The sequence below is a fragment of the Hemibagrus wyckioides genome, linkage group LG03, assembly GCF_019097595.1.
Source record: "Hemibagrus wyckioides isolate EC202008001 linkage group LG03, SWU_Hwy_1.0, whole genome shotgun sequence".
Taxonomy (NCBI): domain Eukaryota; kingdom Metazoa; phylum Chordata; class Actinopteri; order Siluriformes; family Bagridae; genus Hemibagrus; species Hemibagrus wyckioides.
In genome coordinates this window covers 28,462,629-28,489,121 of record NC_080712.1, presented here as the reverse complement: position 1 = coordinate 28,489,121, position 26,493 = coordinate 28,462,629, and the positions used below count along the sequence as shown (strand labels likewise).

At 38.5% G+C, this 26,493-nt stretch overlaps 1 protein-coding gene across 5 annotated transcripts in view; it reads right to left on the bottom strand.

The window, feature by feature from the left end:
• Nucleotides 1-26,493, bottom strand: part of csmd1a (CUB and Sushi multiple domains 1a) — a 331,961-nt gene that overhangs the window by 108,793 nt on the left and 196,675 nt on the right. For all 5 annotated transcript variants that reach the window (XM_058386490.1, XM_058386491.1, XM_058386494.1 and 2 more), the window contains exons 6-10: nt 17,153-17,265; nt 15,714-15,791; nt 12,812-12,893; nt 10,776-10,900; nt 4,731-4,852 (exon numbers count right to left, since the gene is read on the bottom strand). In XM_058386490.1, coding sequence (XP_058242473.1) covers nt 4,731-4,852; nt 10,776-10,900; nt 12,812-12,893; nt 15,714-15,791; nt 17,153-17,265 — 520 coding nt within the window. The remainder of the gene's footprint in view (nt 1-4,730; nt 4,853-10,775; nt 10,901-12,811; nt 12,894-15,713; nt 15,792-17,152; nt 17,266-26,493) is intronic.

Sequence of the window (26,493 nt, the reverse complement as noted above, 5' to 3'; positions counted from 1 at the left end):
GCTTGCAACATTCTGTCTCTATTCATCATTTACCTTCTGTGCATGTTCTCATAATGATCTGCAGTTAAATCTGTGTATCATTAACCCCTACCATTTTCACTTTAGACTGGATTCAAAGCAGCAAAAAATCAAAATATGCGCACTTGTATGCAGGTCATCACTATTGTGATACGGTTGATAAAACATCGATTTAGCGACGAAGAAGGCGGAAAATATATTTGCAGGAAGCTTGTCAACCAGATGTTTATTTCTATTATTAATATTGACATCCGTCTTTGTGATAATGTTACTGAGCTGCTCTGTGAAAACGATACCAATGGATTTTGATTGCATAGTCAAGTCCAAAATACAATATACAAGTTTTAGGTGAATGATTTAATACTTCTGGAGCAACAATGGTCATAGCAAATACATCCCAAACACATAGGACATCAATTTCACACCCTGGGAATCATGCACATGATAAATGGAGTGCAATTTCATTTTAGATGACAAATATTAATGGTGTATCATCTGTTTCAATGCTTTCTACACATTTTACTTTCCCTCTATATAGAACGCAGTCTGCTTTAATCTGTATGGGGTATTTTTTATTATTTTTTTCCCAAGAGAACCAGTGCCACCGTTTCCCAAATCCTCACACTACACATACTGTATTTCTTCTCTACACTGTAGTGAGGACACACTCAGTGTAATACAGACAACATTCAAAAAAGAAAGAAGTTTGATCTACATTTCTTATGAATACACACCACTCTGACAGCTTGGTTTGACTTCTTATGTCAATGACTCTACATCATGGTGTTGGACTCACATTTCTCAAGAAGAGGAAAATTGGGCATGGACTTTTGTAGGGCACTCTACTCAAAGTGCAAATAGATGAGTACGTCCTGTCCATCTCTCCAGTACTGAACACGAGTACAACAAACCCCTCAACAGGATTACACTTCAGCTGATAAAACACTGCCAGTCCCATTTCACCATACCACTGTCTTTAGTTTAGCTACTAAAATTCCACTTCCTTGTCTAACATGCAGTCAGTCATGTCATTTCATGGTGTATTTTTGGGGGACACTCATTTGGACCCAATGTCCAAGAAATCCGAAAGTCCATAAAACAAAAAAATAAAAAACATAAATTTTTCAGCTTAAATTATTATTATTATTATTATTATTATTATTATTATTATTATTATTATTATTATGAGTAGCAGTGTGTTTTTAAATAAAAAAATCCCTGTTTGCTTACTGTTTATTAAAAATAAGTTTCCTCAAAGCACAATGGGTTAAATACTCTCACAATAGTAACAATAACAACAACAACAACAACAACAACAATAATAATAATAATAATAATAATAATAATCATATTTAATTCAATTATTAATCATTCATATATTAATGGACATTAATCCATTATTCAATAAGGCATCAATTATTATTAAACAGCTCAATTAACTTTTAATAACTAGCATAAATGAAATGTAAGAAATTTACATAATGTGTATTTTACTGAGCATTTTTTATGTATTAATAAATGTGATTCAAAACCGTAAGCTAACTGTAGCTACATGCTGCTCAACACTACACAGCTACTGAGCAATACACAATACTTGTATATAAAATGTATACTTAATATATTCAGTAGCAAATACTTTATACAACTCAATCAGTGCTATGTAACTATTTCGGCAATGGTTGCGTAATGACTCTACACACTTGTTAAGGATTCTTTTTGCTGACATCTGTTCTCTTCGAGTGCATGTCTGTCTGTCTGTGTGTGTGTGTTGTTTTTTGTTTTTGTTTTTTTAAATATAATTTAACATCTTGCTTTTAAAATAAGCATACTGTGATGAATCATTAACACGTTCTCTTTGTATGACTTAACCATTATTAAATGATGTACTTTTATGACACACATCCTTTTAGGGACACTTTATAATTGCTTAAGTGCTTAAGTAGTAGAAGACCAGAATGCACTTCATGAAGTTCAAGTGTTGCTTAAACTTGATTAGCCATTGCTCAATTATCATAATAACAGCACTTAATTAGGCATTACTTAACCAAATGTGCGTGCTGGTCTGTTGCAGAGCTCTGGCAAATGGCAAAAAAATACAATCTGGTTATGGCTAAAAAAATAACATTTTGATCTACTTTCTAATTTCGACTTGGCCTTTTGCCTGCAAAAAATCATACTGGGTAAAGAGTCAGTTTAACAAACACAGTGGCACATGCAATCAGTCTTAAAATGCTAAAAATGTACTCGAGGTTGAGATATACGAAGAGGAGAAATATATTTCTGTTCGTGAAGTATTTTGTTTAGTATATATAGTGTCAAAATTTCACAGTGTGAAGAGTTTTCCCTGGCCACCAAATATTTAAACCATAATTATTCCCATTTGTAAATGAAGGCATTGAGTGATATACAATTCATCAACACGTTCACCTATAATAAGTACATAAACTCACAGAATGAAAAATAATGGGAATTTGAGAATTAAGCTGGTTAGTCATCAAGACATCACATAGAATAGTATGTGGAAATTAGTCATTAATTATAGTTAACATTGTTCTCATGCATGTATTAAGTGTTGGCAAAGGGATACTGTATATAGTGGAACCTTAGCATATAAATGCCCTACCTTAGGAATTTTCGCCTTAAGAATTGAAATTTTTTTGATATACAACCCAAAGTGAATGCTGAAGAAGTTGCTTGTACGTTCAGGAGCCGTTCAAAACTTAGTTTGCGTCAGTGGAAAGCCAAGCGAGACAACCAAAATGAGTTTACAAATTTTTTTCTCAGTCTGCGAAAGCTGTTTCAAAACAGTCAACCCACGATACCAATATCGCCTTCGACAAGTGTTCAAAAGCTACGTGATTTTTTGCACGTTTTTTTTGTTGACAGATTGGTGGTGTGGGTGGTCTGTTCTATTTTACCCCCAAGCTTGGTGGCATGACTTCTTGTGAGGACCCTTGACATGGAAAGCTTGGCTTGGGTCAGTTCTTTTTAAGCAGGCATACAGTTTACATATGATACGTATTGGGAATATTGGTCATGTTTTTGGGTGGCTGGAACGGATTCTCTGCATTTACATTATTTCACATGGGAAAATTCTTATCGAAATACTAATTTTCACCTTAAGAACTCGCCTCCAGAACGAATTAAATTCGTATGCCGAGGTTCCTGTACGGTTGGGTCCAAATATCTAAGACCATACTGAAAATCTGGAATTTAATTTTTATTTATTTACATTTTGAGCAAGAAAAAGGCAATGTGCAAAATTTCATGCACTCAATTTTTAAGATGTCTAGGTCACTAATAGAATTTCAGCAAATTTACGAAAGCGACCATTTTCCTCATGCTTGTCCACATGTTTTCTACAAACATCTGGAGTCTGTGTCAGCTTAAGTGCACACTGGATACTGAAATAAAAATTTTTAATATAAAACTCTGAAACCCATCCGATTCTAAAATTCTACTAAAGATCTATTTATAAAAATCGGTTGCTGTTGATATTGTTTGTAATAAAAATGTTTGTGCTCAGTTGAAAATGAATCCCAAACAGAAGCATTTCGCTAGTGCTCTCAGACTTTTGGACCCCACTGCATGTTGTAGAGTAGAGCAGAGAGTACTTTATTAATTCAACAGCCAAAACACAAGAGCAACAGGGTGGACAAGGACTTATCACAAGAGCAGCACAAGACAAAGTGCACAATAAACACGCGGAATAAGAAAGAATGAATATACATATACCTAACTCTCCAAGTTATTTACAGACTGAAATGTCCGTACAGATTAACGGTATGTAAAATATCATAGGCTGGGAGTTTAAAACCGCATGTTAGATATGTATGATGCAGAGTTTGTGTATAAAATAAATGTGCAGTGGCTATAATTAAAGTGTCAGTGCATGCAAAGAAAATGTATTGACCGGTGCATAGACCAGACACAATGAGGAATAATTATAGCTTATATTTAGCTAAATAAAGCACTGTTCTTGTAATTGAGCACCGGCTAATCAAATTCTAGTAACATTTATCTTGCATTCCAAGAGAATACATTCATGGTTCAGTGCTCAGATTCAAAATAAGAAACAAAACATGAAGAAAAAGCGTGGAGACTGCAGATTGGATCCAGAGATGTTGGACAGCAATTCAGGCTAATCAGTAATATCAAATTCTAAACCATTTTTTTTCTGTAAATGAAAAGCTTTAGCAGTAATGCAGCACACGAGAACATTTATTGTAAGGTGAACGGGTTCGGTTACATAAGGTAAATTACGCATAAACACGACTCGCATTGAATCACTTCAGCATCTGTACCCGAGTCTACAGAAATTATATAAGCAATGTTAGTTTAGCATCTACATAAGGCATATATTATTTCCATAAATGTCTAAGAATACGAGTCTCTGCGAAGCACTAAATTCATAATGTGTTTACTGACTGATATAGAGCTACAGATCAGGGACACCATTATTCAGTCCTACAGAAAGAAGTGACAGCCATAATTTAGGCATAATGGCAAGAGGCATTATTTATTTTGAAACACAATGCAGGTTGAAGGCTATGCAGATGGGCTCCTGGGTCTACAGCCTCATTTTTCTCGCATTATGTCCAAAACAATATCTGTTGGCTTCACAGAGAAAAATATCCCTTTTTTTCTCTCTCATAATCTCAAAAGCATTCATTGCACAGTTTAGAAAAGAAGCTGGGAAAATCCAGACTGACCTTCTCAGGATCCAAGGCTGTGATGACCCACACACAGTGGGCGTTGTTCTCGTACTGGACAGGGTAGTTCGGAGAGGTGATTACACCTTTGGGACCTCGCAGGTTCGATCCACATGTTCTTGCTGTTTTCATGAAAAACAAAACAAGAAAGTAAGTAATTAAGGTAGGATCAAATGTTGAGTTGGTGCTATAATTAATAGAGATAAAAGGCACTATTTTAAGGTCAAATGCATTACTACATTTTTAAGATACAAAAGTAAAACTCTGGAAACTGAGAAAAGTATTTTACCCACTTTAATTGAATTACCATCATTTACAAGATTTGATAAACTGATGACTTTTTGCATGACTCAAGGGTTGCACATATTGACTACTGTTCTGTAAGGGGTAGTAACGGTTCAACTGATACACTATATGTCCAAAAGTATGTGTACACCTGAGCATCACACCTATATTAGGGCCTTTCTCAAACTGCTGGACGTAAAAAAATAAAAAAGCCCCATGTCCAGCTTGACAATGTAATGAAAAGCTTTACCAGAAGAGTGGATGTTATTAGCAAAGCAGAGACTAAACCCTGAATGGTGATTTAGTCAGGTGAGCACATATTTTTGCTCATACAGTGTACATGAATGTAAATTCAGAAACCAAATATAAATACGTTACTCAGAATGGGCTAATAACATATACAGGTACAAGAATGGCTACGGATAAGAGAAAGAGCACTATTTTTGTTCACAAGGCTGGAGATATGCGCTGGCACTCTGGCACTGGGATCCTGTGGGACGTAACCAATAAATTGCGCTAAATAGCAGGACAAGCAAAAAGAGCACGTTCATTAACATGGACGTAACTGCATTCGTTTATTCGTCCTTAGTAACTGCTTGGTCAGGGTTGTGGTGGATTAAATTAGGCTAAGAATTTTTCCGATTTGGGGAAATGAAAGCATTTAAATTAATAAGAAAATATAATAAAAATAAATGTGTTGGTAGGATTTAAAAAAAAAAAAGGGCCAAGCACATCCCTACATTTTACACACCATGCTGGCTTCCCTGTTTTAGGCCACGCCCACTTCAGGTTTAAATCTGAATACAGAGCCAAATATTTGGAGCACTCTATAGATACAGAGTGCATTGTGTCACACCACTATAGTGCAGTAAAAGGAAAGATATGAGATTTCGGCAGCGCACTGAATGTATATATTGCTTTTTACTGGATTTCTACCCGGAGGTACTTTAATCATATAACACCCTATAGCACTGCACACTCTAACAAAGTTAACAGCCAGTCCACTCATGTCCACTGTGCCTTTTATTTACAGCAACCATTTAGTGAACAGCTTTGTACTCTTTTATTAATAAATACGTCGAGTAATTTTAAGTCACGTCTCAGTATTAGTGGCCACCACTGCTGGTATATCACAGGAGAGTCGTTTTTTTCCCTCCAAATGCTGCTTTTTATACTTCTCTCCAATTCTGTAGAGAGGTATTAACCGCTCTGTGTGTTTAATCGGGGATTATCTTTGACAACTTAAAAGAACAGCCTGGATTTTTTACTGTCTGATCCGCAGTGGGACATCACCAGGGCTTTGGAAATGTGGAGTGTGAAAAGATTAAGTTGGAGATATGGTTTGGGGACATTCTGAACCTAGTGTGAAATTAAAAAGCTGCATATGTGGAAGGACAAAAAAAAAAGGACAAAGAGGAGTAATACAATAACAGTCTGATTTGCTGATTAATTTAAAAAATAATTCATCGGGATGAAAAGTGTTGCAAAAACTGATCTTACATGCATCTCTAAAAACAGATCTCTAAAAACAGAGTGTTTGCTAATTAAGCGACAGCCAACGTGTTGGATGAGCAGTCGAAAAGGAGCTCATTCCTCATTTACAGGTCTGAAGCCTAGACTATAATTAAGACTACACAATCTCTTGAGATCACCAGGAATTCAGGATGAATTATTAAATGACGGAGCTAAAGACTTTAACTTTCTGCTGTACACCTGCAGCCTCCAAACTTAAACTTAGAAAGCTATTATTATCTCTAAAGAAGGGATTTGGTGATACGGAGGTGTCGCATAAAATAACAAAATACAACTGTCATACTATATTCGGTGTGTAAAAAATACAAACTTATTTCATTTTGATTCATATCTTCGGGGAGCCTGTTGTCCTCTTTGCCTTTCAGGACAGCAAAAAGTCCAGGTTTCAGCTTCAGCCTCATATGCAAATGCTTTTCTTTGAATTAATCAATAATGAAGAATAAACATAATACTAACTTTTCATAACACAGTCATATAGTTATTTAGGACAAGGAAAGTAGAACTATTACCAAATTAAATTCCTAAATATTTTCACTGCAGGAAATACAAAGTGAGAGCAGCATTCGACAATGAATGAGGTTTCTTTCATGACTGATATAACTGAATATTTCATTCAAATGCTATTTTGCCATCTGTATCATTTTATTCTATGACACCAATTTTGTGACAAACAAGAGGAAATGGACACCCATTTTACAAAACAGATAGCTAACTGTTACAGAAAATTGCCCTCTCACATGCAAACACAAGCAAGTCCAAAAAAACTGGGAGTACATATTAGATATAGAAAATAAAATACTGCTATTTTTGAAAAGTGAAGCCATACCAAGCACAAAAAGTTGCAGGGAATGTTCCACACTAAACTCCTGTCTTTACTTTTGAGTAAAAGCTAACTCCATTAGTTATTAGCATACGATCACAGCATTGTTTATCACAGGCAATTATGGATAAGCAGGGAAAGAAAAAGAGAGGTAGAGTTATAATGAGCTTCTGATCGTAGCAGGTGGCATTGTAACTGTAAGATAATACACAGATTTGTATTTTGCACATTTGTTGCTCCATTCTATTTACCTTCGTTAACAGTAAAGCCTAAAAAAGAATCATCACTGGGAATTTAAATTCTACTTCGTCTATTGCTGTTAATTTCTCAGCTCATGCCATTGTGGTACTCTAGGAAGTTCTGAATGCATGATGCATCCCAATGAATAATAGGACAGGATTCATTCATATACAATCAGACCCCATAAAAACTCCTGTTTATATGATTTCTGTCTGTCTACTTACATAAAAGAGCCAAAACATTGGTCTTTGATGTGCTACAGAAAACAGATCTGACTCACCGATGCATGGACTGGACAAGACCTCGGCCCCTGTGCTATCTGTCACTAAAACATTAGCACCACATCCTGCAAATTTTAAGGTGGAGACACCATGGTTTGGCCTTCTTGTCCCTGCTATTAGGGAACGCTATTGCCATTACAGAGTAATGTACCTGGTCCACAACAATGTTTGGCTAGGTGGCATGTTTAAATGTTCACATAAATGCCCAGACCCAGGGCTTTTCAGCAGAACATTGCCCAGACCATCACTATCCTCCTGGCTTGCCTTCTTCCTACAAAGCATCCTGGTGCAATCTCTTCCCCAGGTAAATGATGTACATGTACCTGGATGTTGTGAAAGAAATTGGGATTCACTGAACCAGGTGACCTTCTTATATTTTCCCAAGGTCCAGTTATGATGCTTTTGTGCCTACTGTAGGTGCCTTCCACAGTTGACTGGGCTTAGCATGGCCACTCTGACTGGTCTTTGTCTTTGACCATCACATTACTCCCTTAACCTTGATTAAAGTAATTTGTCAGTTAACTAGTTAGTAGTCCATAACAATGAACCTTGACTGATCAACACCCCATCAGTGGTTCATTGTCCATCTCTCCTCAGACCACTGCAGGTTAGTTCTCACCACTGATTTGGAGATACTCAGTGCCTGCCATCTCACCTTAATGATTTGGCTCTTGTCAAAGTCGCTAAGGTCTTCATTACTGCCCATTTCTCCTGCATCAGCACACTGACTATGAGAACCCACTGTGTGCTTATGGTTTAATATGTCCCAGACCTTCACATTCACTGCTGTTACGAGATAATAAAGGTAATGTTTTGACTCATCTGTGTATTATTTGCCTTTCCAGTATGTCAATGTCACCCGCTGCTACAGAACCAAAGATTCCTCTTAGGGATCAATAGAAAACATCCATCCTGCTATACTTATCTATATAATTCAACTGCAGTTTGAAGAGTTCTTTGCAAAATAAAACTCTCAAAATGTCACACTTGAAACAATATTTGCTTTTACTATTGTATCACTGACAAGAGAACTTTAAAATCAGAGCAGGCATTAGTCAAATCTCTGTTTCTGTATCTTCAGCTTATATTTGAGCTACTTCCTCAAACTCCCACTTACAAATTATGAACCATCAGACATGTTTGCCAAAGTAAGCAAAACTTTAATTAAATTTGTGCATTTAAATGAGGTTTCTGCCCAGGTTAGTGTATTTGTGAGATGCAAAGAGAGGCATGGTGGGTAGGCACTCAAAATGACAGCATAATTAAAGCAAACATCATGTCTAATTAAATTGTTAGACAGATGCTTTGAAAATGCAGAACATGGAGAGAAAACAAAGAATGAATGAATTCTAATATATACATACATAGAGAATGCTATCAACCCAAGGATGATAGGAACTAGCTAAGATTAAACCTTGGGGCATGATTTTCTATGTCGTATATTTTGTTTAGTTTCAGTATTATCATGGTACTCACTGGTTACACTAACTGGTTATAGAACAGGTACAAACTGGTCATCAGGAACGCTGTCCAAAATATTCTATATTCTTCTTCTTATTATACACCAGTCAGGCATAAGGTTATGACCACCAGCCTAATATTGTGTTGGTCCCCTTTTTGCTGCCGAAATGCAACAAACTGTGATGCACTGTGTGTTCTGACACCTTTCTATCAGAACCAGCATTAACTTGACCACATGGGCCAACCTTCTCTCCCCACGTGAATCAATGAGCCAATCAATGAGCCTTGTCCGTCCATGACCCTGTCTCCGGTTCACCACTGTTCCTTCCATGGACCACTTTTGATAGATACTGACCACTGCAGACCGGGAACACCCCACAAGAGCTGAAGTTTTGGAGATGCTCTGATCCAGTCGTCTAGCCATCACAATTTGGCCCTTGTCAAACTCTCTCAAATCCTTACGCTTGCCCATTTTTCCTGCTTCTAACACATCAACTTTGAGGACAAAATGTTCACTTGCTGCCTAATATATCCCACCCACTAACAGGTGCCATGATGAGGAGATCATCAGTGTTATTCACTTCACCTCTCACTGCTTAGAATGTTCAGCCTGATCGGTGTATATTAATAAAATATTATCCAATTATTATCAAACTATTCATACACCAGTCTTAAATTTTATTTCATATTGTCCTGTTTGAATTCTCATAAACATCTGCTTCTAGGTTGATCTGAATCGTTCATGGTATTGAGCAAAGCATTTTTGTGCAATCATTTCATTTTGTTCACAAGTAAACACGCAGAGTTTAGCTGTGTAATTAGACACATATAATTTTACACACATATAATTAATGACATTTTCATATCTACGACTTGATGATCGCTCTTTATTTATTCCCTGATAATTTATTTAAATTAATGATACATGCACAAACAAACAAAAATAGTACACAGCTAGATAGTATATTATGAACAGAATAATTATCACCAAATTCCCCTCTCGGTTTGGGGATCTCAGTACCGTGAGAGCCGATTTTTCTGGTTTAGTTCTTCCTGTGCTTTTATTTACATTATTTACAGTTTAGTTTTTGTCCTGTTTTATTACTGGTTAAATACCCTAATGTGGTCAGCTGTTCTGCTTGTTTTCGTTCTTGAATATGGATTCCTCTCATCCTTCCAGCTTTTTTTTTTGTTTCAGATTGTAATAAGTACTGTGCTGATTTTATGTTCTTGTTTTGCACATCACAGTTAAGGTGTCACCTCACTTATTTACATCATGTACCCCTGTGATGCCGAATACTTCCCAAGCTAAAACACTGGACTACACAGTCTTTCTCCCCATTGGTATGCACCGCACATCTCACTTAACAGGATCTGACAGCATCTTTACAGAAAGTGTCTGCTCAGGGCCGCATTCACACTCACTTCGACAGATCGGCCTGTGGTCACTCCAGGCGGCCAGGGTCTCCGTCACTCTCTGGCAAGTGATGCTCTTTGATCCCTGCAGCACATAGCTGTCATCACAAGAGAACTGGATGCTGGCTCCAACACTAGAGTGGTTTTGGAGAGAAATGAATTTATTTATTTATTTATTTATTTTTATTTTTTTTAAAAAAAAGAAGGACAAAAATGATGCCTGTCATAAAGCTACACAACACACTGTTGTTTCTCTCTTATTTTTTGTCATATAAATAGGTGTGTTTCAATTCACAAAGGACTTGCATCAGCACCTGGACCTTCACTTTCCAGTCAATAAGCCTACTTCACTTGTTCTCTCAATATATATTTTTTTTTATCTCAATAGTACAGCAGCTTCATTACAGTAGCATACAGAAAAAAATCCCAAGGTTGAGTCGACTATTAAGAACTGTGGGTTTTTTTCATGTTCATTTTTAAATTTCCCCATTTTTCTGAATAACACTGAACATGATATTTTACTCAGTTGAAACCCGATCCAACGTGATGTTATTTGAAACTGAAATACTCTCTGTTTTTGCTCTCTGGAAAATATCTAAATGGCTTAATTCTATTTCACTCCTCTTAACTGCCAGAACTGAGGAGAATATTCTTAATACCTGCTCGTTTATGTGCATACACAGAGCAAAGAGTCACGTAGAGGCGCATGATGGCTATTTGCAATAAATCATACGGCGCACAGACGTCCTTCCCTTTCATGTCTGACTACCACACAGCTACAGGTATCCTGTCCTCGAACGCTACAGCCTCTCATCCTCTTCTACCTTGCTGAGGGAATTTTTACACATTACAGAGCTCACTGACTTCTGTTAGCATCGAGTCCTTTTTATCTAGTTAGCATTTAGAGCCGTGCCGCTGGCTGTACTGCTGATTCGTAGTCATGATCATGCACTTTCTCTCAGTGAGGTAATTCTCACCATTCCTGGTGGTTAGGGCGGGTGAAACAGAACACTGTTGAGTCTTAATGTGTTCATTTCCAAACCTTCATTTTGGCTCAAAAAGGTTTTGTAGCTCGAGGGGATGTTCCAAATGTAGTTCATGCTACAAGTATTTAAAATTATAGCCTATTTACAGCATTTATTAAAGCGGTAATATAGGCTATTTCTTATAGAATTGATACACAATTCCAGGATTTAGACCTAAAATTTATCCAGGAAATGTAAGTGTACAAAGCAGCTTTTTTCTTCCCTAACTAAAATGACAGGCGAGATCATTCTTTTCAAGACGGGTAACTTGATGTTTTCAGAGGATACAGTACTGTGCACAAGCCTTAAGCATGCTTATTTTTGTAAAAATATAAATTCTCCTATAGATGATCATTTTATGACTTCTGCCTTAATGAGACCGTACAAAAACTTTAGAAATTTTACATTTCAAAACCATTACATAAACATTACATAACACACCACTTTTCAGACAAAGAAACATAATGAGGTCTGTCAGGTTTTAACTTTGTAAACAGACTCAAGCGTGACAGTCGGAGTCTCCAGAAAAATTGTAGGAGCTTTTCCAAGATAGAAACATACTAGCTAAATTTGTTATAAAACCGCACTACTGATGCATTTTTAAAACTTGGGGTTGTCGCAACAAATATTATCTTTGTTATTCTAGTTTATTACTGTTTGCTGCTTTTGATGATGAAGTATTTAACTGCATTATTTTTATGCTTTTCAGCATTTATTTGCATAAGACTTTTGCACAGAAGCTAATTTTCTTTTCTAACTAATGAGATGAAAATGGTTCCAGGTTGAGGACGGCTGTGCCTTGAGTAGCAGTGATAGGACCTGAGCTCCACAAAGGGATCCTCTCCCAGTGGAGCTTGAGACCTATTGAGCAGCTTTGACTTTTATGTCCTTTGCAGTGGTGATGGAGGATCAAACTACATAATGTCAAACAGCAGGGCCGCCTCTAATTACAACTGTGCCACGAAACTCCCATTACACAGGACAAGTGCAGCAGATAAGAGGAGCAGAGGGAGCACCCACTGGAAGCTGGAGCCAATTCGTTTCCCATTCTCTGGAATCCCTGGATCCGGACAGATGTCTGCAGTCAATCCTCCTTGGCTCACTGCACGGAAGAAAGAGCAAGGAAATGTTACATAAAGGGAAAAACATATGACAAAAACAAATCAGCTCATACACTTAAGCCAGCATTCTGTAAATTAGACCTTACAGACAGAGGACTGAAAAAAAATGTTGACAGAATATATTTAGCAGGGACAAGAAAAATAGTGTATTAGTGATCCACGTCATGTTCAAGGATTAAAAAAAAAAATCATACTAAATCATTTCTTCATGTTATAACAAGATCAGGACCATTAGTTTTAATCAAAGTGAAATTTTACTCTACTGGGCTATAAAATCAACCCCTGAAAGAATGTAGCTGCATGAGCTCAACTGCACTCTCTCCTGATTTCCATTCGGTTTGTTCTTAAACGAAATGTTTCATTTGGGAAATGCTTTAAATGTCACACCACCTGTTAGAGAGAGGTAGAATGGGGACTTTCGCACTGAGCCGGGAGCATAAGATTATGAGGAAAGAAACAACATGATTTTCCAAGTAGTTTACGAGACTTGTAGAGGAGAAAAAAATAATAATGATAAAAAAAAAACAACAACAGCATAAAACAACAAATAGGCCAGTGTGCAAAATTAAAGTGGCTCCTTTAGGCTGGAGGAAGGTGTCTCAGTATGCTGTGGTGGATTGCATTCATAGATGAAACGCCTTCTCTTTCTGTGGTGACAGGGGATTGAGCGATCAAAGGCTCAAGGCTATTTCCATAAAAGGAAGAGAAAGAGAGGGGGGAGAGAGAGAGAGAGAGAGAGAGAGAAAGGGGGCTTCGAAAATGAATGTGTGAGGGAGAGAAACAGAGTTAGGTAGAAAGAAAGAGAAAAAAAATGAGAAAAGGTCATAGCACACGTCCGTCACAATCGCCAGCTCTCCTGAGCCTCAGCATGTTTGTGTTCGCACCTCAGACACTACATCACTCTGTGGCATTGCCCGGGTTCATTTACTGGCCAAATTCACATTAGGTCATCTCTCTCGGATTCTGCTTAAAGAGCTCAGAAACAGCCCTGGCCTCCTTCTGTCTGTGTCCGTGTGCACGTCTGTCTGTCTGTCTGTCTGTCTGTCTGTCTCTGTTTATAGGTTTTGGGGAAAAAAATTCCATTTTTAAAAGCATTCTCAAAGCACCACCCTTTAAATTTAATATATTTTGTATCATTTCAATTAAATTTAATTTCATGCAACAGCAAACATACTGTTTTTTAGGATGCTATACCAAGACATGCTTCATCATTGTGGGCCCTTTAAAGCCAAGCAGAGGCAAAGGCCTGACCTAGAGTCATCAGTATAAACTAAATGCTCCACCAATTTTGTAGTAAATTGGTTGATAGCCCAGGGATACAATCAGGATATATAGTGAAACTCTGTCAGTAGACAATATAAATGAGGATATATCTTTAATATATGTTAGACAGTTCATTAGCAGAATGATATTACCTGCTCTGTGCCAGGGCTAGTGTCATCACGAGTTGACTAACCCTCAGCTTACACTCACAGCTTCCAAGTCAAGAAGAAGCTCATTCACTTTCACACCCAAGTCCCATGCACAGTCCTATTCATCTATAGAAGTCGAGTCTGAGTCAACACCATCGATCGAGTTCCTGGGGTTATAGTAGTGTCCTGGTTAAAATCTCGAGTCACCAATAAATGAATCAGGATCGAGTTCATAACTAAGTATGATTACAGGGGGGGTGGGGGCCCTTTTGATACATACTGACCACTGCAGACCGGGAACACCCCACAAGAGCTGCAGTTTTGGAGATGCTCTGAACCATCACAATTGGTGGTCTAGCCATCACAGTTTGGGCCTTATCAAACTCACTCAAACACTTACGCTTGTTCATTTTTCCTGCTTCTAACACATCAACTTTGAGGACAAAATGTTCACTTGCTGCCTAATATATCCCACCCACTAACAGATGCCATCATGAGTCCATGGCTCCCTTGCTAAACTTCTGTCTGTCTGTATTATGATAGTAACAAAAGACCAAAGGATTTATACGTTGTGTGTGAACAGTCACTTATAGGCTAAAACATTTTTCTTCAACTGTCAAACCCTTCTGTTTGATATGGTCTGACCCTTTTATTGCTCTTTTACGCTTGAAAGGTTCTTTAGAATCATCTTCTATCCTATACTGGCCTCAGGGAAGTTCATATACTGCATATTGTAAGTATACTCATTCCCTTAGCAGTCATCCAAGCTCATGTTTGTACTGTATACAGAAGATTTATTATGATTACCATATGCACACCCTATAAGACGAATTGTATTCTGATTTACAACATGCCATGATGTGCAAGGGAAAACTCATTTGCACGTATATGTATTCTACAGATAAAGCAAAGTAGTCAGGAGACTTTTTGGTTGCTTATTTGCTACAGAACCTCCTAAACAAAGTGAATAGTCTCAATTATTATTGATACAGGAGTGTCTACTGTGTGATCTGGTAATTAAGGAGTCAAGATTTTGTCAGATGTTCATTTGGATACATTTTTCTAGACTGAATCGAAATAAGGCAACCAAGTGTCCTGTATTCTGACTAAATGCTTTATATTTCTTCTTCTGTACATTAAAATGTCTGTATATTTTCTGCTTTTTCAGGAACGTGTTTCAGCCTCAGATCTGCTCTACAGCTTCACTGCCTTGGATTAAATGGTTTGGATTAAAGCAAACTGACAGATTTCTGAAATTCACAACTACTTTTCTTTCCACTTTAGCTGTGTGGTTTTGTTAATGAAATATTTACTTATGAAGTCTTCATTATTGAACTCTTCCACTCTTATCGCACGAGGGAGGTCAAAGTGGATGAAAAGTGTACTTACAGACTGCATTTTTGTGGCTAGTGTCCTTATTTGGAAGCATTTTCACACCTCGGGACTTCAGCTCGATGGCCTTCTTCACTGTAGAGAAGAGGGCAAAGGTGAAATGTGCTTAAAAAAAAAAAAACAGTAATCCTTCCCTGCTATGCCCCAAAGTTCTTCAAGCAGCATGGCAGCACGACAGATTCAGGCAAACTTTGTATTTATATATCAAAATGATCTGAAGTGCTTTTTAGCCCTCATGTTTTAAATATGCAATCAACTGTCTGCAACAAAAAATTAAAATGTGGGGCCTTTATCCTTTAGCCCTTTGTATCAGTAGGAGAACAACATAATTTAACTTCTGTCATGCTTTAAAAGACATCCCTAACATATATTTATCTCTTACTTATTCACATTCATGAATTCATCATGGTGGTATGGATTATTCATTATTATTATACTTTTTATTATCGATAATAAAATCATAAATGAGACTTAACGTTTCGGATATTCCTTCTGACAAAAATGCCAGAGCCTGGAAATTAGAATTTAACGTCTGTCATGGATGATGAGAGCAAAGTACATCACATGAATTTCACCTAAGTGAGTAACATACCCTTGATATCATAAACATAAAAGCAAATTTGGCAGGGAATGTCATGGAGCTGCTATTTGTGTTTGTATCAAGCTAATTTGGGCTTCAAGGCCACTGAAGAGTTACAGGCTTGTAATTGTGTTGGGTGGGAAGCCAATTATGAGCCTAAAATCATGAGGTAAATTCATTTTTTTGTAATTTTCTCACAGTATGACATCACTCCATATGAGGGCTTTAATGAAATTAAAATGTGGAATAATGAGAAACCAGTGGGCTAAAGCAGCCTTCTTTTTAAAATAAATGATGCTGCTTGTCACATAACACAGTAACCGACTTCTTTTATGGGCGAATCTCATAAAATGACAAGTATGAATCACGCTCTTGACACACTACATGTGTAAAACGACATTTTACACACAAATGTATGCACAAACATGCACCGACTTCTTTTAATCCTGTCACATGAAAACATCACAAATGCTTAAGGTCCATGAGCAACTTTATATTCCCAGCCTACAAATCCCAGGCTCTGCCCAGGACACACCACATCACCTGCTCATTATGCAAATTGCCTCCCAGATCATCAGCCCATTTCATGAAAACAATATAAAAATGTCTTGGTTTGCATTATTCATATGAAAGATGCAAATTTCTCTATTGCTTTCACAATTTGTTTCCTGTTTTAAAAATCAGACGTGATTTGAGCGCTGGCAGAACAGCTTACTGCAGCTCCGTGTCTCTACACACACCACGGTATGTTATTTAGCTGTGTTACAAACACAGCAGACCAGGAATCGTGCAGTTGCTCACTGCCAAGTGCTCAACATGTACCAGCCTCGGGAGGGCCTCTCCTCACCACACTTACCTTGGTACTGGGCACTAAATCCTTTCCGCCGATGGTTGCTGTCAGATGTGAAGTGCAGCCGCAGCCAGTTCTTGCTGCTTATGACGGGTGATGGCAGATTCATGCCAGTGAGCCTGGAGTGGGGAAAAGTAGCAGAATCTAATGAGCAAAATCGGCAATAGAAATCAAATGCTTGAAAAGGCGATTTGCGCTGTAAAATTATACACGCTTGCTGTAAATCGAGACGGGAAAAGGGCAGCATGTGGGTGTGTTTTCCAAAAAGGCCATTAGGACTATGATAAACAGGATAGCGGGGCGATATTTTTTTGGACTGAGGCCAGAGCATACATTCTTATTTTGGCTTTTTGTCATTTTATGACAACTTGACTGATTGCATGCACTAAAAGCAACAACTATTGAAAGGTGCCTGTACACTCACAGCAATTCACTAGAATACGCTGAATGCATAATAAGCACTGCTTACTATAATATATTATGCTATACTAATACTGTAATCAGTGATTACAGTACCTTTTCTATATTTTACTAACACTATAACAAATAGGGCTTATTATGCACTACTACTAGAATAATCGGGTATTCCTTTGCTATACTATACTGCATCTCTACTAACCTATATATATATATACTAGACTATACTTGCACAGATTATAATATATAGACTATATGTCACTATATCATTACATAATAATCATAACATGTTTTACTATAACAATCAGGGTTTACTGTACTACAGTATATTACACTATTACTAAAATATTCAGAGCTCATTATGCAATACAGTACAGTACAATTATGAGGGCAAACAAGGTTCACTGTACAACCTATACTATATTTTATAATATTGCTACAACAATCAGAGCTTGTTATATATAACTATACGTTTTCAATATTATACTATTACTCTAATATAGTCACAACAGTTGCATAGACTGTGAGACTGGAACATGTGGCTCAACTCAGATGTGCTTAACTCAACAAACAAATTATAAGCTGGTGTTCATGAAGATTTACAAAAGATCTGAATTCAGAGTGGAAGGAACTACTGGAAAAACCATACTGGATCACATACTGGACTGGTCTGTTTATGGTCCCCTGCTTGTTTTGCTGACACTAAGTCAACAAAACCTTTATAAATGTTTAGATCGGCTTATGTCACTAGTCAAAAGGGACTTGAGGTGTCATGTGTCCCTGTAAAAACCACCATTAAGTAGTGTGACTGAAACTGCTTACAAAATATCATTTTTAACCCTGACTTTCTCTCACAAGGGAAAATCAGTACATCTTGTTTTCATAAACACGGGGGAATATGTGGTTGCAACACCTCTTTGATCTTCTGCAGATGCATCATCTACCAGCAACAGCTATTTTTCTTTTCTTTTTATTTCTTTTCTTCACGTGTAGCAGGGTGCCTATTAAAAGTTCTCCTCTGGTGGAGCTTAAGGTGTGTAAACTTTGTGCTATTTGATGTGAGCTCTCTCCATGCCGTTTTCTGCAGTTCATGGCGAGGGCTCTGCATGCTGCGTGACACAATTGCAGCAAGACTATGAAGCTCTGGGACATCTTTTTTAGAGTTGGAAACTGGTTTCCTTGATCCTTAACTTGTCAATCCTTAAACATCATGAATCTAACTGCCCATCATGAATCTAATGTCCCCAACATGCTTTTGTGGCTGTTAGATTTATGACTTCAGCTGCCGATCAACCGGTGAAACCCCACTTTTATTCCATGCTTCAAATACTAAATTTTTCGTACACAAGTTGGAAAACAAAAAATGCTGCAAGTCACTGGTGATCTAACAAAATAAAAGTAGCAACTATCCTTAGATCCAATCTCTCTAATGCATTATAACAGTTGTAGAAAACAGCTAAAGATTTATTATATTCATATTAAGAGGCACAGATATGGTGGAAAAATGGAGCTGGCCTAATTAGAGAAATCTTCTCAACCAATCACATGTACCGCATGTTTAGAAGTAAGTTTTGGAAACACTGGAAAATGCCACAGTCATATAAATAAGGCTGAAGTCTAGACCACCACTGTCACGTCCCCTTAAGCAGTCAGAGTTAAGGCCCTTTCTGAAGTGCTGACCCCCTGACCATCTTATCAGCAACCTTAAGCACTGAGCCACCACTCAATACTACACTTAAATATGACCACAATACCCATATTCCTCTCAGGATTCTGTATATATTACAAAAAGCTTTTGTTGCTCAGCTGTGGAAAATTATGGACACTATGGAAAATGAACAGGGCCGATTTATGGCCTGTAAATAATTTGTTCCAGTATTGAGGTCCAGTCAGATTATTCAATAATTTTTACTCTTCTACCTGCTCCATTTAAAGGAGATCATCTACTGGTGAGTACAGAGAGAAAGAGAGAGAGAGAGAAAGAGAGAGAGAATTGAAGTCTGGCATTAAGCTGCTGTGACTCGCAATTAACATAGGGTGCTGTTCGAGGCCCCTCTATTTCTTTTCAGGAAAGTGAAGATCAGTGGAGCGTAAAGGGGCAGTGGATGCTGAACAAGCAGTGGATGAAAGACAGCAAAGAAAGGCATGCTATGAAGAGAGTAACACTGGAGGACATAGCATGAGAAATAGAAAAATCAGTTTTATAAATCACTTTTGTAAGATAAATCACATTTTTACTTGCCAGATACTGTACTTGTGCTCTAATTTAATTGGAATTTTAAAAGTCTTTGTGTCTAGAACCAGAGATAAAATGATGACCCTTATTTTAATCCCAGCTCTTTACGTTCATGAAGATTTAAGAAAGATCTTGCAGCAATCATTATTAACCAAATTAATCCCATATTTTCTGCAAAGCAATCAATGTTTGGTTACAGATATGAAGGACGCAGAATCATTTGTTCTCAATCAGAAGCTTTCTTGAAACCATTCTTAAAATCTGCTTGGTACACATAACATGCTTTGCCAAATTACAGGGTTTTGATTCAAAACAACGCCATTACTTGAAACGGTACGATAGATTAGGTACTTCAGCACAGCCGAAATGTTCAGATGACACCCAGCAGAACCAGATGCATCTCTGACACATGCAGTAAATTTGAGGAAAGCCTTAAGTAAGAACTCTAATGAATAACTAAAGAGCAGTAAAGCCTTCAAAGAGTGGAAAGTCTTTATTTTATTTAGAGGCTGCTGCAATATTCATCAAGCTCATCTGTACTTTAAAGAACACTGGCAATAAGTGTTGAGTGTGATGTCTACATATCACATTACATGGGGTGCGAAGTTTTGCACAGTAAAAGATTTTGAATATTTCCTACAACCCTTCTAACTTTCGGATTTGTTCGATTTGTTATTATACATTTCTTAGTAATTGCTTCATCATAGCCAGGGTCATGATGGCTCAAGAGCCTATTAAGCATGAGGCAGTTAATACACACTGGATGGCATGACAGTCCATCGCTGTGCAATATGCCCACACACATTTGCCTACTTATTTACACCTGGGGCAATTTAGAGCATCCAATCCATCTACTGACATGTGTTTTGCCAAAATTGGCCCTGCTCCTTGGGTGGGAGGCATGGCATATACTCTGTCCCCCATCAATCACAGTGACACTAGCCAATTGTGGGTGTCTGTGTTGTTCACCCTCTTCTGCATACATGAATCCACATTGTTACGAGTGTGTTACACTGCATTGTGACGCAGCATGAGTAGAAGTTCAGAAAGGAAAAAAAAAACTGCTGGCCTCATCCATCCACCCCGGTTGGTAGATGTCATGTGATAGTGGAGAGCTGGCTGGTGGATGGAAAGTGACAAGTGACCAAACTGGGGAGAAAATAGGAGAAAATAGCCCATTGCTGTGTTTCTGGGGCGTACTACAGCTGTTTCAGGAGTTGATCATTAGTCTCACTTTTAAACTGCTGCTTGTGCAGGTATTTTTCTGTGTCTCCCTGCCTGCAGTGTATTCTACCCAATATAGTTAACTCCATTTTCCAAAATATAAACAAACTTGAAAGCTAATTTGAGCTGCTGTGACCATAATGAGGCAGTTACTAAGAATAAATGAATGTTATAGATTCAGGTTACTGAATGTGATCTTTCTTTGTCTCATGAGATATACACTATATTGCCAAAAGTATTCGCTCACCCATCCAAATAATCAGAATCAGGTGTTCCAATCACTTCCATGGCCACAGGTGTATAAAATCAAGCACCTAGGCATGCAGACTGTTTTTACAAACATTTGTGAAAGAATGGGTCGCTCTCAGGAGCTCAGTGAATTCCAGCGTGGAACTGTGATAGGATGCCACCTGTGCAACAAATCCAGTCGTGAAATTTCCTCACTCCTAAATATTCCACAGTCAACTGTCAGCTGTATTATAAGAACGTGGAAGTGTTTGGGAACGACAGCAACTCAGCCACGAAGTGGTAGGCCACGTAAACTGACGGAGCGGGGTCAGCGGATGCTGAGGCGCATAGTGTGAAGAGGTCGCCAACTTTCTGCAGAGTCAATCGCTACAGACCTCCAAACTTCATGTGGCCTTCAGATTAGCTCAAGAACAGTGCGCAGAGAGCTTCATGGAATGGGTTTCCATGGCCGAGCAGCTGCATCCAAGCCATACATCACCAAGTGCAATGCAAAGCGTCGGATGCAGTGGTGTAAAGCACGCCGCCACTGGACTCTAGAGCGGTGGAGACGCGTTCTCTGGAGTGACGAATCGCGCTTCTCCATCTGGCAATCTGATGGACGAGTCTGGGTTTGGCGGTTGCCAGGAGAACGGTACTTGTCTGACTGCATTGCGCCAAGTGTAAAGTTTGGTGGAGGGGGGATTATGGTGTGGGGTTGTTTTTCAGGAGCTGGGCTTGGCCCCTTAGTTCCAGTGAAAGGAACTCTGAATGCTTCAGCATACCAAGACATTTTGGACAATTCCATGCTCCCAACTTTGTGGGAACAGTTTGGAGCTGGCCCCTTCCTCTTCCAACATGACTGTGCACCAGTGCACAAAGCAAGGTCCATAAAGACATGGATGACAGAGTCTGGTGTGGATGAACTTGACTGGCCTGCACAGAGTCCTGACCTCAACCCGATAGAACACCTTTGGGATGAATTAGAGCGGAGACTGAGAGCCAGGCCTTCTCGTCCAACATCAGTGTGTGACCTCACAAATGCGCTTCTGGAAGAATGGTCAAAAATTCCCATAAACACACTCCTAAACCTTGTGGACAGCCTTCCCAGAAGAGTTGAAGCTGTTATAGCTGCAAAGGGTGGACCGACGTCATATTGAACCCTATGGATTAGGAATGGGATGTCACTTAAGTTCATATGCGAGTCAAGGCAGGTGAGCGAATACTTTTGGCAATATAGTGTATATCGGACCAACAGTGGAGGCTCAAGTGGGTTGTTGATCGGAGAATCGCGGTTCAAGCCCCAGCACCACCAAGCTCCACTGTTGGGCAATTGAGCAAGGCCGTTAACCCTCTCTGCTCCAGGGGTGCTGTATCATAACTGCCCCTGCGCTCTGACCCCAACTTCCTCAGGTGGGATATGTGAAAAGAATTCCACTGTGCTATAATGTATGTATGGTGATAATAAAGGCTTCATGCCCTCAGTTCAGTTCAACCTCCAACTTTCGTGTCAGGATTCCAGGCCTGGTGCACACCTCAGCCTTAATCACATGCCCAGTGAACTTTTCTAGCAAGCTTAACAAAAATGTGCAATAAATTCAGGAGGAGGACTCTGTCGAGGAGGAGTATATCAAAAGAGGAGACCCACTGCGCACTGAATTTAATGTGTAATGGCAAGTGTCATTCCAGTTTCCCACTCCGTGGTGAACAGTTGAATTTCTTTCGGTCTTTCAAGTCTTGGACTTGAGGACAACTGCATTCGGATGGGTTCAACAGTTCAACATTAACATGGCAATAAAAACCAAATGAAGATAATGATAATGTTTAACATTTGAAGTGGTAATCTGAGTGGAAAAAAAAAATCCTTTGCTTTGTTGACCAGCAAATGATTTGAAATGAGGCCTGGGGCATTTGTCACTTTATAGGGTCCACAGAAAACACATGAACACATCAGATTTTTAGGGAATGGAAACAGATTTTTTTCATTTTTATCTGTGGGAAGGGGATTTTTTTTGTTATAAAAATGTATGCAAATTTATGGACTACAATAAAATTAGTACTAATGGTAATGAAACGACAAACATGTGGTGATTAGTAAAGTCTATTTTGAATCCGTTTTACATCAGATCCATTACTGCTGGCACAAAAAAAGAGGTATATATGGCACTTCAGATTGAATGGCTGTTTTATTAAATAAAATCATCTTCAGAGTACAAAAGTCTGCGAAATGAATGCCAATGAATTATAATAAGAGATTATAATGATTAAAAAGTTATAAAATATTTTGCACTGTAATGTGAAACAGATCACTTTACACATTTATCCATCCACGAGTGAACTGCAGCATAAATTTCGGCTTAAAACGCATGAGCTATAGTGCTGTGGATAGGGTTTTTACGTTTGAAAAGCAATAACGGGTCAGTCATCTATCAGCTTTCGTCATTATTGCCCCTGTCTTTTTGTCAGCTTTTTAAAACTTCCTTTTGTGGACTGTGCCTTAATAAATCTTAAAGAAAAAAAAAAAAAGAAGAAATATAGGATCTGTTCCTGAAAGGTAGAAGTAAGGGAGATTCGAACAATAAAGAGCATGTGGATTACAAATCATCACTAAATTCTTGTATCATAATAATATATTCCCGTTCTAATGAATGACCAATTGCACTGAATTTGATCAAAGAGGACGAGTGATGAATATGGTGATGCACATTTACTCTGGCTATAAAGCCACAGCACTTAAAAATAGTCGAGACTCAATTTTTTAAAACTCCAATCAATCAAGCTCTTTAGGAAGGAGTTCGAAAGACGACACACAGCAGTCCATGATTCAAAACTACGCCTGTATATAGCGAAGTGTTGGAGCTTCTGCATTTATTCACAGCAGTGACTCAGTGCCACTGCTGCTGTTGATGATCCCACATGGATTCCCTAAAGACTGCGCTTCCTAAAAACAGTTTGTGTCCAATTCACACCAATTCTTCAGTGGATAATCTCACCTGGACACTGCAAAACTGCTGGTCTAGATATAAAGATTATAGTGGTGATACTGAACATTGTTTAAACACACTCAATACTGTTTGAATAAATAATATACAATAACAATACAGGTTAAATACAACATACAGTAATAATACAATAACTCTCTCTCTCTCTCTATATATATATATATATATATATGTATATACAGTATCCCACAAAAGTGAGTACACCCCTCACATTTTTGTAAATATTTTATTATTATATCTTTTCATGTGACAACACTGAAGAATTGACCCTCTGCTCCAATGTAAAGTAGTGAGTGTACAGCCTGTATAACAGTGTAAACTTGCTGTCCCCTCAAAATAACTCAACACACAGCCATTAATGTCTAAACCGTTGGCAACAAAAGTGAGTACACCCCTAAGTGGAAATGTCCAAATTGGGCCCAATTAGCCATTTACCCTCCCCAGTGTCATGTGACTCATTAGTGATACAAGGTCTCAGGTGTGAATGGGGAGCAGGTGTGTTAAATTTGGTGTTATCGCTCTCACACTCTCTCATACTGATCACTGGAAGTTCAACATGGCACCTCATGGCAAAGAACTCTCTGAGGATCTGAAAAAAGTATTGTTGCTCTACATAAAGGTGGCCTAGGCTATAAGAAGATTGCCAAGACCCTGAAACTGAACTGCAGCATGGTGGGCAAGACCATACAGCGGTTTTACAGGACAGATTCCACTCAGAACAGGCCTCGCCATGGTCCACCAGAAGAAGTTGAGTGCACGTGCTCAGCGTCATATCCGGAGGTTGTCTTTGGGAAATAGACGTATGAGTGCTGCCAGCATTGCTGCAGAGGTTGAAGGGGTGGGGGGTCAGCCTGTCAGTGCTCAGACCATACTGCATCAAATTGGTCTGCATGGCTGTCGTCCCAGAAGGAAGCCTCTACTAAAGATGATGCACAAGAAAGCCCGCATACAGTTTGCTGAAGAGAAGCAGACTAAGGACATGGATTACTGGAACCATGTCCTGTGGTCCGATGAGACCAAGATAAACTTATTTTGTTCAGATGGTGTGAAGCGTGTGTGGCGGCAACCAGGTGAGGAGTACAAAGACAAGTGTGTCTTGCCTACAGTCAAGCATGGTGGTGGGAGTGTCATGGTCTGGGCCTGCATGAGTGCTGCCGGCACTGGGGAGCTACAGTTCATTGAAGGAACCATGAATGCCAACATGTACTGTGACATACTGAAGCAGAGCAATGATCCCCTCCCTTCAGAGACTGGGGCAGGGCAGTATTCCAACATGATAACGACCCTGCCTTGGTGATGGACTGTCCAAGCATGTCTCCAGTCCTAAACCCTATTAAGCATCTGTGGGGCATCCTCAAACAGGAGGTGGGGGAGCGCAAGGTCTCTAACATCCACCAGCTCTGTGATATCATCATGGAGGAGTGGAAGAGGACTCCAGTGGCAACCTGTGAAGCTCTGGTGAACTCCATGCCCAAGAGGGTTAAGGCAGTGCTGGAAAATAATGGTGGCCACACAAAATATTGACACTTTGGGCCCAATTTAGACATTTCCACTTAGGGGTGTACTCACTTTTGTTGCCAACAGTTTAGACATTAATGGCTGTGTGTTGAGTTATGAGGGGACAGCAAATTTACACTGTTATACAGGCTGTACACTCACTACTTTACATTGGAGCAGAGTGTCATTTCTTCAGTGTTGTCACATGAAAAGATACTATATATATATATATATATATATATATATATATATATATATATGTATATATGTATATATGTATGTATATATATATATATAGTAATGTATTATTGTAATTTCAACTTCAAAATAGGTCCAAGCCCATCCAAGTATGTACATTAGATTGTGTTGAAAGTACAAATTGTTTTAGCATGACCTTCTTTAGCACTTCAGAACTGAATCCTTCTTTAAGCTCTTAAAGAATAAATTCTCTCAAACATAAAATGCAAGCCTTGTTTCGGTCCGAACCTAGCCGTGGCAGGGCTAACGTATTTGTTTGCCCATAAAATGTCATTTAGCAACTATCACTTTAGGGTGATCTCTCTCAAAACATTTTAATTAGGATGAAAGCAAATCAACGTTGGCATCTGACACCGCAGGAGTAATGCTGTCATGAAGTCCTATATTGACTTATTTCCATTTAATGAGCAACTGGAGCTTTGCAGCCTTGGTTGATGGAGTCAAAGAGGATTTTTTTTTGAGGGTAGCGCCACATTCCAGATGGGCCA